The sequence below is a fragment of the Berghia stephanieae genome, chromosome 9, assembly GCF_034508935.2.
Source record: "Berghia stephanieae isolate SIO BIC M18660-M18661 chromosome 9, UCSD_Bste_1.3, whole genome shotgun sequence".
NCBI classification, from domain to species: domain Eukaryota; kingdom Metazoa; phylum Mollusca; class Gastropoda; order Nudibranchia; family Aeolidiidae; genus Berghia; species Berghia stephanieae.
In genome coordinates, this window is record NC_088368.1 from 1,845,346 (window position 1) to 1,859,035 (window position 13,690).

The 13,690-nt window shown below is 36.1% G+C and overlaps 1 protein-coding gene across 1 annotated transcript in view; it reads right to left on the reverse strand.

Moving 5' to 3' along the window:
• Positions 1–417: 417 nt before the first annotated feature.
• Positions 418–13,690, reverse strand: part of LOC144979471 (uncharacterized) — a 55,701-nt gene continuing 42,428 nt past the window's right edge. The window contains exons 25-29 of the mRNA XM_078926138.1: positions 13,657–13,690; positions 12,455–12,583; positions 11,316–11,419; positions 9,951–10,010; positions 418–770 (exon numbers count right to left, since the gene is read on the reverse strand). The exon at positions 13,657–13,690 is cut by the window's right edge and continues 89 nt beyond it. Of these exons, the coding sequence (XP_078782264.1) occupies positions 558–770; positions 9,951–10,010; positions 11,316–11,419; positions 12,455–12,583; positions 13,657–13,690 (540 nt within the window). The 3' untranslated portion in view covers positions 418–557. The remainder of the gene's footprint in view (positions 771–9,950; positions 10,011–11,315; positions 11,420–12,454; positions 12,584–13,656) is intronic.

Consider the following 13,690-nt stretch of genomic DNA (forward strand, 5'->3'; position numbering starts at 1 on the left):
TGGCCCAATCTGGTAAAACACATATTTAGAATTTTGGCCAGAAAACTCGTCCTAACACTGATCGATATTTGAAGGACGAGTTTTCTGGATAAAATTTTAAATACATGTTTTTATTTACAGAGTACAACAGCAGCTTCTAATGGCCTCACACTACAATATCACGACGTTCTATCCAGGCAGGGAATTTGTTGCTGCATTTGTGTACGAGTCGTGAGCCTGCCCGGCAGCCTTGTCAGAATAAAACACTCAAACAAATCCTCTGCGGTTTCAGGTTCTTTGCCACAACGTGTTCATGTGGGACAGATAGAAAACGCCACTGATGTAGGGTGGCCGGTGTTAAGACGGGATCTAGACCTCTGTCTGCAGCCACACCCAACGTCTCCTCTTGCTGGTCCAGAACAGAACAGCAGAGTAAAAGAAGTCAGTATAATGGGAGGTTTCATCAAGTCGTCGTCATTCAATGCTTTACAGGCAGAGTTTGAAGAAATAGCATTGTTTCCAAGAAATAGTCTTACAGTGAAAGGGTTATGAGACATCCAAACATCACTTGAATTCCTCTATTTCTTAGGATAGGCTCTCCTCTGCCCGTACTTGAGACCAGGTCCTGCTGGGGCACTGCCCGTGCTGGCTCCTGTGTTGAGGGTGGCTGGGTTGAATAACATGGGCATGGCGTTGGTGCTGGCAGACGCCGCTGTTGAGGCTGCAGATGGCTGTTGTTGTTGTTGTGGTTGTTGGGTGGAAGAGGTGGAGTTGCTACTGTCTTGGGCAACCTAAAGACAGAAAAAAAAGTTTTAGAAAGGCAATTACAGGAATCATAAAAGTTAACTCTTCATTGTCAGGGTTGGAGTTGACTCTAACCAACCAAGATGTCTTACAATTTTCACCATTCAAACCCAAACCCAAGTCACAGTTGCTTTGGTGTTGCTGCTCTCTTGGTAAAAATGTAGGACAAAGTCAGCTTAAAGTCAAATCCAATCCGGTCCATTCAGGGTTAACGTTGTTTTCTATGACATTCGTATCAGTTTGAGAGAGTTACTGCCCCCAAAAACTTGCACATTGAGATAATCGTTTGGGATCATTTTACACTTGATTACAATTTCACATTTTTTAAAAACCTTTATTATCTAATTCAGTTTCTGAGATATATTATCACCCTCTTTTGTATGGGAGTGAAGGAAAGGCAGGAAATGAGAAACAATGGTTGAAGGAAGCGTTTTTCATCGTCTGACAATTGAATAAATCCATTTGAATGGATGACCCAAGTCAATCTTGGCTGGAAATCAGTGATAAGTAGTAATGCAAATAAAAAAATGTTTTGGCAAAAAAATGCATGACTTTCTTAGCTCGTCACACACTTTGTGTCATCAATATCATTTCTTTTATTCAACCAAAAAAAACAACAAAAAAACCCAACGAATATAAATAAAATACATATTTATCACCATGAAATTCATTTTCTTTTATGCACATATTTGTCTCACTCCAACATTATAATAAGCATATTTCTCCACCCAGTATCTCAAGGACATCTTCAAAAACAGCAAAACAAAACAAAACAACCCATCTAATCTTAAGCAATCTTTACGATCTAAAAGAAAAAACAGAAAAAAATAAATTATTTCATGTTAGAAATTTAAAAAAAACCAAAAACCCTAACATTTCATTCCAAAGACTTGATAATTTTGTTTGTTTTTGTTTTCCCCCATGGAATAAAAAACACCATTGTGAGTTTGTTAGAACGAGGCCTTTAAATATTATTGAAGCTGATAAAAACCAATCCCTATCCCAGTATGCTCCACACTCAGTTTTCATTTTCAATTGGTGAATTATGAGGAGACAAATTTTTGGATGCTGAAACTTTACTGAACTCTTTCTCTCTCCAAAAGGAACATGTAGAGCGAACTCTTTCTCTCTCCTAAAGGAACATGTATAGCGAACTCTTTCTCTCTCCTAAAGGAACATGTATAGCGAACTCTTTCTCTCTCCTAAAGGAACATGTAGAGCGAACTCTTTCTCTCTCCAAAAGGAACATGTATAGCGAACTCTTTCTCTCTCCAAAAGGAACATGTATAGTGAACTCTTTCTCTCTCCTAAAGGAACATTTATAGCGAACTCTTTCTCTCTCCAAAAGGAACATGTATAGCGAACTCTTTCTCTCTCCAAAAGGAACATGTATAGCGAACTCTTTCTCTCTCCAAAAGGAACATGTATAGCGAACTCTTTCTCTCTCCTAAAGGAACATGTATAGCGAACTCTTTCTCTCTCCTAAAGGAACATGTATAGCGAACTCTTTCTCTCTCCAAAAGGAACATGTATAGTGAACTCTTTCTCTCTCCAAAAGAAACATGTATAGTGAACTTTCTCTCTCCAAAAGGAACATGTATAGTGAACTCTTTCTCTCTCCAAAAGAAACATGTATAGTGAACTTTTTCTCTCTCCAAAAGGAACATGTATAGTGAACTCTTTCTCTCTCCAAAAGAAACATGTATACTAAACTCTTTCTCTCTCCAAAAGGAACATGTATAGTGAACTCTTTCTCTCTCCTAAAGGAACATGTATACTAAACTCTTTCTCTCTCCAAAAGGAACATGTATAGTGAACTCTTTCTCTCTCCAAAAGAAACATGTATACTAAACTTTTTCTCTCTCCAAAAGGAACATGTATAGTGAACTCTTTCTCTCTCCAAAAGAAACATGTATACTAAACTCTTTCTCTCTCCAAAAGGAACATGTATAGTGAACTCTTTCTCTCTCCTAAAGGAACATGTATAGCGAACTCTTTCTCTCTCCAAAAGGAACATGTATAGTGAACTTTTTCTCTCTCTCCAAAAGGAACATGTATAGTGAACTCTTTCTCTCTCCAAAAGGAACATGTATAGTGAACTTTTTCTCTCTCTCCAAAAGGAACATGTAAAGTGAACTTTTTCTCTCTCCAAAAGGAACATGTATAGTGAACTTTTTCTCTCTCCAAAAGGAACATGTATAATGGACTCTTTCTTTGCAAGCGACCCAAAACTAACTTTCATCGATTTGATTCTCCATTTTCTTGTCATCAAGCAAGCAATTTCTCCATAAAGGAAACAAACAGATACTCCATTCAAATTGGATTTTGTTTCTTTGTCACCAAAGTTGAAAATACACAGACATAGTTTCAGTTGGAACAGATAAAAAGAAAAATAAAAGAGAAAAGACTGACATAAACAAACCAGTCATCAAATCTGCAATGTGTTTTCAACAGTTCAAATAAATAACAATGTGAAAGCTTCAATTTAATAAATGAAAACAGATAATATGAACATTTCGGGTTTCCCATTTGTCAACAAAACAGGATGAATGAAACACTACAGATGAATGAGATAATTACGCCACTACCACATTATCTCATTCGTCTGTAGTGTTTCATTCATCCTGTTTTGTTGATAAAGGGGAAACCCGAAACATCCATTTTATCTGTTTTCGTTGATCAAATTGAATCTTACATTCAATTTCACATTGTTATTTATTTCTTCAAGCTTCAAGCAGCAACATTTACATTTCAACAGTTCAAAGTATTTATTTGCAAGCATGTTTTTAAACCCAACAGTAATTCAATCTGTCCATGCCTTGTAAAAATAAGCGTTATTTGTTTTAGGGTCATGTGATCTTAGCCCATTAGTATCAAGATTACTTGTTATTATTTGAGACTAGCCTGTACCCTGCAATCAATTGGAACGTGAGCACCCATGCAATTCAGTAGATTATAAAATACCCAAACAATTCTTGAGGTTAACAGGTAAAATATTTATATCGTCATATACCCCATAAAAACTTCTAGGAAGCAGGTTAAAGTTGGTCATTGTCAACATCTCGGATTAATACATATGCAATAATAAAATTAAAAAACAAAAACAAAAACAAACCCTGTCAATTGGAAAATGCGTAACTAGTAACATTATCTTGAACAATACAAATGTGTATATAAATCAGTAACAAACTTGAATGAAGGACAAATTGATGACACGCCAATTCAATGTGTTATTTGAAAGTTAAGATTTGAAGTGCTGACATTTGACTAACAATGTTTTATTGAGAATAGTGAAATTTATTTCCAAAACAACACCCCCCCCCTCCTCCCCCCTGAAATATAATATTTCTGTTTAATTTGACTATGAATGCAACCTTACACATCGTGTCCATCCCAAAACAATACAGGATAAAGACATTTGAATGACAAATGTGGGCTTCCTAAGGCTAGGAGTCCAGTAGAATATGAAGACAGAATTTAAACTGATAAAATCTATAAACACACTGTTAGAATTATCCTTCTGTCATGACAAGACTTCTAGCCTTCAAGTCCAGTCAACAGGGTAGGTAGTTGTATCTATCATCAAATCTGGCAGAAAGTACTTTGTAAGACAAATTGGGGACCAGGAACTGGGGTAAGAAATTAGGGCCCAGGTTTTGGTGCAAGATTTAAATATGAAAACGAGTGTATGAAACAGTGCTGGATAATGCAGAAAGTAAAAAAACACTTTAAAAATCATATTTTTACAAAATACAGTCGAGACGAGCCGATGATTGAGGATGATTTTGTCAGACACTGTTTCAAACTCACCTTTTCAGATTTTTTATACTTTGTCACAGACTAGCCTACCATCAAGAGGGTAGCAAGCAATTGTTACTATAGATTTAAAGTCACAAAAATCTAAATTAACAACTGCTCTGTGGATTCCAGGGTTTTTGAGGACAGTTGTTATTTCATTTAAATTTTCTTCCTTACTTTCTCAATTATTTATTTGTTGTTGTTTTGGTTGAATCATTACAAACTAAAATCCGTGTCTAAAATGAAAACATGGCAGAGACCAACCAAACACCAGTAGGTTTAATTGATAGGAGAATAGATGATGTGTGATGTTACATTACTTGACCACAGAAAATAGTTGGTTTGTAATCATGTGACACTTGTGTGCCAGCATATCGAAGACAAATTATTCTATCAGATGGTGGAGACACACACACACCTATAGGAATATCAAAACATCTCAAAGTGTTACAAAGCTGACATTCCTTGAATTGCTCAAAACTACAAGGTCAAAATTTTGATTTACTCCATCTGACAGAATGCCAATGACAAAACACAAACATTGAATCAGTGACCAATGCATTCTTCAGTCGTTTTATTTTTATCTATTATAATAACAAAATAATTCCAGGTTTACCATTTAGCTGGCAAAACAAACCAGAAAAGAAAAAAAAAAAGACCAAAAACCTTGGGGTTATTTTTTTGTTGTCTTTTTTTTCAGCTAAATGGTAAACCTGGAATTATTTTGTTATTATAATAGATTAATAGGTTACTTATTTCAAGCTGGGACAAAGGAGGTGGAAATAAAATGAATGATAACAGCATCAAAGGCTGAACACAAAATGGAACTTATGACAATAATTTGACGAGAGGTAGATGGAATAGACTTGCCACAGGAAACATACACACAAATTCGTGGACATTACAAAACACAAAAAATTTGGACCAACACAAAATGGAAAGACTTTCACCCAAATGTCGATGAGCTGTCTTTTAAAAATCTTTTACAATTGATGTGATGTAGACCAATTGGAATCATACCCTCTTCCACGCCCCCCCCCCCCCCCCCACCTTTAAAAAAAAAAAAAAGAAAAAGAAAAAACAATATTATAATCTATTTTCCACTAACACCTTAGTCAAAAATTACAAACACGAAACAAAAATATGGTTTTCCCAGCATCTCCCCCCCCCCCCCCCCCCCACACACCAAACACCTATACACTGATTTAGTCTGGTTGAGTGGCAGTCTCCAAAATCTGGCAAGACAGAGGAAATGTAGGAAATGTGTGTGGAATTGCTGAATAATAATTACAGGGAAAGAGTATTTTTATTTCAACTGGTATCAAAGCAGACGTGTGAATGAAGTAGTCAAGCAGAATTGGGTGAACATGTAGTCTTAACGTGCATCAATAGACAGCAGCTGGTTTGGAGCTGGAATAAAAGCTGTGTCAGGGAATCTGGCAGAGGCTATGACAGGGTATGTCATCGTGACATTAGTTTTAAAACTTTAACGACTGAGATCAAAACCACCCTTTGAGATGGCTTTAAATGTCAGGTGTCAATTAGTAACCCCCCCCCCCCCCCCCTGATAAAAACCCAACAGATCAAAAAAAACAAACAAACAAACAGATACCCAACAAAACAACCCCCCCCCCCCCACATCCCAAGAGAAAAAAAGACCAAATACCAGAAAAAATAAAAAATTACCCCCCCCCCCCCCAAAAAAAAAGAAAAAAGAAAAGTAAAAAAAAAAGACCAAAAACCCCAAAGCATTTTGGTTATTCCTGTTGCCTCCAGGGTCTTGTTAGATCAAAGCCAGTTATATCTGAGATCTACTTTCACTACCAAAGAGAATATTGGATATCATCTACAGTGCAGCGAAATAAAATAAGATGGATTTTCTGTAAGAAATGGACACCAGAACTAGTGATATTCTGTTCTAACCAAAATGTTATGGAGAGAAAAGGTTAGGGGAAGCCAATATCAACTACTATGATTAATAGTAAAGATAACAAGAGTGGCCAACTTTTCAAAGAGCCAAAACAGGACAGACACAATACAGTCATGACCCAAAACAGCTGTATGTTTGGACTATTATCAAACATAATCTAGATTTAGAGCTTTTTCTCTTTATTGTTTTAACTCACTCAACCCTAACACCGACTATATCCGTAGTTTACCCAGGTCACTTTCACCCCATGCCTATTTATTACATTTTTATGAGACAAATTATAGACGTAGTATCAAAGCTATTGTTTTTAGTTTTTACATGTTAATGATAGTTGAATAAAACTATCTATGTACATGCTCATTTTTAATACATTTATTCCAATTTTGAAAAGTATCAAAATCTCTATGGTCGAGTGAGTTAATCTGCTGGTCAAAAAAAACATAATCCTGGGACATGCACGAACCATTTCCATACGTATAAAATATCCAATAATTTTTTTTTAAATGACAAAAAATATTCTCCAGATTGCCTAATGGCGACAGTCGGCCGCTATGTGACCAGATTGACATTCATATAGGATAACATTTGAAGGCCACAGGGGAAAATGGATCAAAGTCCGAAAGACCCTTACTGTTCTAACATCACAATAATTTGGTATCAAAATCAACCAAGAGCTTGGTTTTTTATATGCATCTGACTTGTGGTCAAAATATATACGTTTAGTAATTCACATTCAGTTCAATTCATATTATCATGTGGCGTTTTCAAATGAGTTTCCAAACTTTAATTTTGATTTTCTCAAAAGCTGAAAAATGTGACTGATCGTTTTTCCCCTGTGGTCTTCATTCGTGTTATAAGATTACAGATTAAATGTGGAGGTGGAAAGTCTTCTTCATGCACAGGGACCAGCCAACTCTATGAAAAAACAACACTAAACAAAATCAAAAACAACAAAAAAACAAAACAAATCAAAGAGTTGGCTGGCACTTTGTAAAATTCGAAGATGAGAACTTGAAAACATTCTCTATCTCACTCGGTCTAACTTGTCCCAGTCCAATACATTCACCTGTGTCTTTAAAACCCACTATTCGCCCATAAATTTTTTTTTTTAAATGCCAAAAGCGATAAATTCTGAAGCGAGCACTGGTACAGGTACGGGAATGTGACCAGAGAAACGTTTTGTATTTGTGCAGTGGGTCATTTACATCCACCTTTCAGAATTTGATTTACCTCGTTTGGGTTTGGGTGGGTGTTTTATTTAAACATTGTCACTCGGAGCCATTTGGCTCAAACAGCTGGAGTTAATCCAGGTTTCTATAGCGTGGAATGGACAATAGCAATTGCTTGCTATCCTTTAGATAGGACACTAGTCTATCGCAAAGTACTTTCTGCCAGATCTAATAGACCCAGCTACCCAATCACTAATAGATGGACGGGTCAGAAAAAAATCTGGACTGTACTCTGAATCAATCTTGGTCCCTCTGTGTGTGAAGCGAGTTATTGGGACCCTCAATATTTTATTTATATAATATAAATTGTTTCCTTACAGAACGACAAGACAAATTTATCCCCAAAATAACACAATTTTGATCACTTGTACTAGCGTAGGACAACAGGCACAGGATGCAAAAAATAGAGAAAGTTATGGTTAGAGTGAGACAAGGATTTCAAAGCTTTCTCATCTATGACAAAAACAAAAAATTATTCCTAATTATTAATGAGTATATAGGAATAAATAACAGAGCTGCCACTATCAGAAAATGAGGAAAAAAATCTGTTTCATAAAAAAAAAAACCAAGAAAAAAGAAAAAAACCCACAAAACTAAACAAAAATGCTATAACAAAACAAACAACAAAACAAAACAAATCTGCCAAACAAAAAACCCAACAAAAATCAAAATTGATCCATTATAAAAGGTTTTGACTAAATTTCGGGAAGTTAATTCAGAAAAAATATACAATTGGGAAAAAAAAAAGAAGTCCAAAAAATTCTTCCTCTTATACTGTCCCTCCAGGAAAATGCGGCCGCATCGGCATCCGATGCGGCCGCATCCTGTGACCTTCCGCATCCGACTCCGCATCCGTCAGCAAAAAGCTTAAAATAAAAAAATAAAAAAATTGCCTCTTTTTTTTTTTTTACAGAAAATGTTGGCCTTGTATTTTTTTCCTCGTAAATCATCTCTCTGTTATGTATTATTATATTTGTTATTTTCAATGTATAATGTAAGCATTTGAGTGTATTCCTCTTTGTTGGATTTTGCGCTTGTGTCCGGATGAAAATTATAGATGATCTCAAACTAAGTACATTGATGGTATGCTCTTGGAATCTCCATCTGATCCTTATTTGTTCCCAGTTCCCCTTTGTCTTACTTTTTCTTGGGTGCTTTAATTGTAATTCTAGAACTTTGTACTATCCCATTTTCTTCCTCTTTACTGGCGCTGATATAACCTTAATGTGTTGCAAGCGCAGTAAAACCCTAAAAAAACAAACAAACAATAGTCTGGTATATATTTCTGCTTTTTAGTCGTTTTTAATGAAAATGTAGCTTTTAAACCTATCAGTATTCATATTTATTGTGAAAATTAGATTTTGTGGGTTACAAAAGCAGGCAAGAACATGCACAAATGTCGGATTTTTGGCATAATTTATGGCATAATGTCGAATTTATGGCATAATTTATGGCATAATTTTCCTTTTTTGGGCATAATATTGGCATAATTTTGCCCCAAATATGGCATAATTCCGCGGGGACAGCTTATATTCCTCAGTAGAACCCAAATTTGAATTAGCCGACAAAACCCCCTCCAAAAAAACAAACAACTAAAAACATCATACATTGTAGGGGCAGATCTGTTTTATAATATAATGTTAAGTTCCAATATGGCGATGTAAGGAAATATAAACTGGAAACTGTACAGACAAAAACAAAACAATGAAGAAAAATGAATATAAAAGCTTAAAAAAGAACAAAATACCGAGCATGGAATGTTTCAGGCTCAAAACCCTTCTTCAGCCAAAAAAAAAAAACCCAATAAAATTATGAATCCACCACTTCAAATCCCGACAGACGACAGAAACGTATTTGGCGTTGGAGACAAAACGTACCAACTATTTCTCTGTCATCCGTCTGGATTTTATGTGATGTATTCGTGTATGTATTGACTGATGAAGGGTTTTGTGCCCGAAATGGTCCGTGCTTGGTATTTAGTTCCTTTTCCCAAGCTGTTCTATCCATTTTTATCCATTACTTTTCAGAGTCCAAAGCTTCCAGCAGTTTAGTATCAATTGTAAAAACAAACAAAAAATACAAACAAACTTGTTACATGATAAAGTAATTCAATTCAGTGGATGGCAATGACTTAGCAGTCGAGTAATTTTCATCTAATATTTTGTAGAATTCATCCTTCTCCTCTTTATCAGTTTTTTTTGTTTGTTTACCTGTCCTGTCAGGCGTTGGACCTCTAGGTTGACGGAACTCGAAGAGCTAGACCGTGACAGCTGTAAGTTATTGTTATCATCATTATTATTATTGTTATTCATGTAGAGTTATAACTATCAGTATTGTTAAAACCTTCATTACTATTATTATAATTATTATAACAACAGAGTTATAACTATTATTATCATCATGCTGTAAAAAATTGTCTTATAAAAGAGATACTTGATATACATATAATTGGTTCTTATGGGAATGTCTCATTAAACATTTTAAAGACGTCCAACCATGGTGCTATTTGACCTACTTTCATTTTACCCAACCAATCAGATAGCTGATTCCCCCCCCCCCCCTCCCAAAAAAAAAAAGTTATCTTATACTCCTTCCCGAACCCCTAAAATTCCCAGTTCAAACATGCAGCAGAATACATGAGTGAAATGTTAGAAACTTGTTGATTTCCAAAATGCAAAGATAAAAACATGAAAAAAATAAGGTGTATGAAACAGTCTCAAAAACAACATCGATTTTTTTCTCCTCTTTCATACAAATTAACTGACAGTCTAAATATCAATACAGTATGGTCAGTCAGGAGTTTTCTTTTATAGATCTTGACATGAATCTTATCAGTTAACACCAGCAGGTGTTTATCCCACAACCAAATCATATTTAAGAAGAACAAGGAAACATCTAACAATATCCGCCTGTCTTGAGACAGCACTTTTTTTTTTAGGGGGGGAGGGGGGGGGGGGATTTTTTTTCTGGCACTGTTTCATACATACTTTATCAGACGTAAACAAAAAGGCTTTGAATAAATGATAACGGCACTGAAATGAAAAGGCTGAGATAACCAGGAAAAAACATGGAAGGTCTATTCTAATATTTAGTCTCAAACTCGCAGTCCACTACAGCTAATTTTCAACAAATCTCAATTAAAAAGAAAAGAGGAAAGAAAAAAAAAAGGTTTTACTCCTGACCCTCTTCCCCCTACCCACCCTCAACAAAAACAAATGGGGAATATCAAAAACTTGGAATACATTTTAGGAAAACATGCAATCAACAATTAATTTAAAACATTCTAATGATGAGAAAATGAAACATCTTTACATGACCTACAAATTTATTTTTTTTTTAAATAGAAGAAAAAAACATATCCCCCCACCTCCTGACAAACCAATGCACAGAATTATGATTCCATTTAGAATTCCAAAAAGGCTATAAAACTACACAGCGGCTGTGTCTTACAGCCTCTCAAATATCTTTTTAAAAAACCTTTTGATTAATTTTCTAAGATTAAGAAAGAAACACAAATGGGAAAAAGAAGAGACACCAATGAATCTTTCCACACATGGCCATTAGGTATTACTTACATCGTCACCAGTGGAGGTTGGACCTGGCACTGTCAATAAATTGTTACTGTTGTTGTTATCATGACTGGTAGAACTGGTGCTGGGCACTGAAGTGGCTGTGGATCCTGTGTGTGTGTGTGGGGGGGGGGGGGGGGAATGAAATGAGATGGTACAATATTAGGCATATCAAAGGTGTTTGGAAAATATCAAATTGACAAATTTGGGAACAGGCACCGATGTCAGATAAAGATATGAACAAGTGTGTATGAAACGGTGCCAGACAAAGGAAATAAGAAAAATACAAGAAAAAAAATAAAACATTCCAAGAAATCAAGTCTTATCCCAGTGGAGGAAGATTTATCTTTAGGGATGATTTTTTTTTGTTGGTATTTTTCTTTCTTGCTTTGTCTGGCACCGTTTCATACACACTTGTTCAGATCCAAAAGAGTTTTGGGAGTCTCTTTACTCCTATTTTCTCACATAACTCAGGTGTAAAATGTGTAAGATAAAGATCTGAAGCAGTGTGTATGGAAGGGGGTCGGACTAAATCTTGACAACCTCAAATCTTTTATCCTCCACCAGTGCCTGCTCCGTAGTTTGTCACATCATATCTTGTGGATTTTATTCTACAAATCATTTAACCAGTTTTTTCTTTTATGTCGGCTCAAGGGCATGGGGGCCAGCAGGAAGAAGTGCTGAAACCTGAAACTAAAATCTCGACACTTTGCCAAACCTGAAAATGCGGCCTAAACTTTACTCTTATTTCATCACCGTTTTTATACCATTATCAAATGATTACACAGCAAACATATTGACACAATGAGGAAATTAATTTGATTTTAAAACCAACTTATAATACATAGTGAAATACTCACAGTGCAGTTGTCTCTCTCTAGGGAAGCCAAAGAACAGAGAGAGACAGAACACTGAAAACGGAGGTATTTGACTTCGAGATATTGGGAAAACGGAATCCCAGCATGAACCGGAAAACTGGCACCCATGCTCAAGGGGTTTGAGCTCAAAATGTTCCTAGTCAGGCAAGTTATTCTTTGCTATTTTGAAGCTATTGTATCAATTTTTCTTCACAACTTTTAACAGTCTACAGAACGTCTAGCACCTTTTACTTTGACCTTAGACGGTTGGAGAAGACGTGGACTTACCAGGAAGGAAAACCTGAGGCACTGTCCCAACAGGGGCGCCATTCCCCATGGTAGGGCCAAGGTTGAAGAGACCCTGGGGTGCTGTGACTGGTTTGGGGTTGTTGACGTCCACGTATTGATTACGTCCACCTGGGTTGGCAAACAATTCGAATCCAAATCACAACAACAATCATTCATGCTATTCTATTCAACCCCCCCCCCCCCTTTTTCTTTTTCCACTCCAAACGAGGTTACCAGATTAGTAATTTAAAAAAAATGCCAAACAGGTCAGAAAAATGCCAAACTTTTCCAAGCTTCACTTTTTTTCAGCTAAAATGCGAATACTAAATGGAAATCAATCTTAACATTTGTATCCTGCTGCCTTGAGTTAATGTCTTGATTTTTTTTTTTTGAGAATTCACATCGTCTTCACAGTTGAAGGATGAAAATTGATATATTTTGTGAAACAAGTGTTTAATCTGTCCATCAAATGGGTGAAATTAAGTGATTAGAAAAAAACCCCAACAAAATGACACCACATAATGTCAAATCCATGATTACATTCTGTTAGAATTACTCAGTCCTTTTCAATGACTAGACATTTCATAAAGTGTAGATTACATACTTGTCCCATTCCCTTGTAGGTAATTATGCTATAAATACTTGGTGACAAGGCTACAATAATACAAACTGTTATCGTCCAATCGTTGCAATGGAAATGTTGACGCTTATATTATTCACCCCATAGGGGAAATTTCTCTCTAGGCTCTATTCCAACAGAAAACTTGAATAACTCAGGCATCAGCTGCAGTGCAGCACTGAGGATTGAGCTAGGGCGAGGTGACTTACTCAAGGCCACACAGCACAGCGGCGAGTGATCAAACTCGGTACCTTTCAGGTATGAAGCAAAGACTGTACAGCTGAGCCACGCTGCCCCTAAAGCCTTTTTCTGTCCAATCATCCAACTAGGACCTCATGGCTGCCTCTCTGATAAATATATTCATGGCTTTATTGGCTGGTATATTTTAATCTCCTCTGACTTTATGCCCAAATAGTCGGCATTGAAAGAGATCCTCAGAAACCAATGCAAACTAATTTTCTAACTTCAACGATGTTTAAAGGAGCTAAAAAAACTGCTTTCAATTATCTGAATTGTAAATAGGCTGTGTAAATTATATAAAATCCAATGATGTACAATACAAGTACACCAAACGGCCCCCCACCTTTGGCTTTGAGAGAGAATTTGTTAGCGCCTGA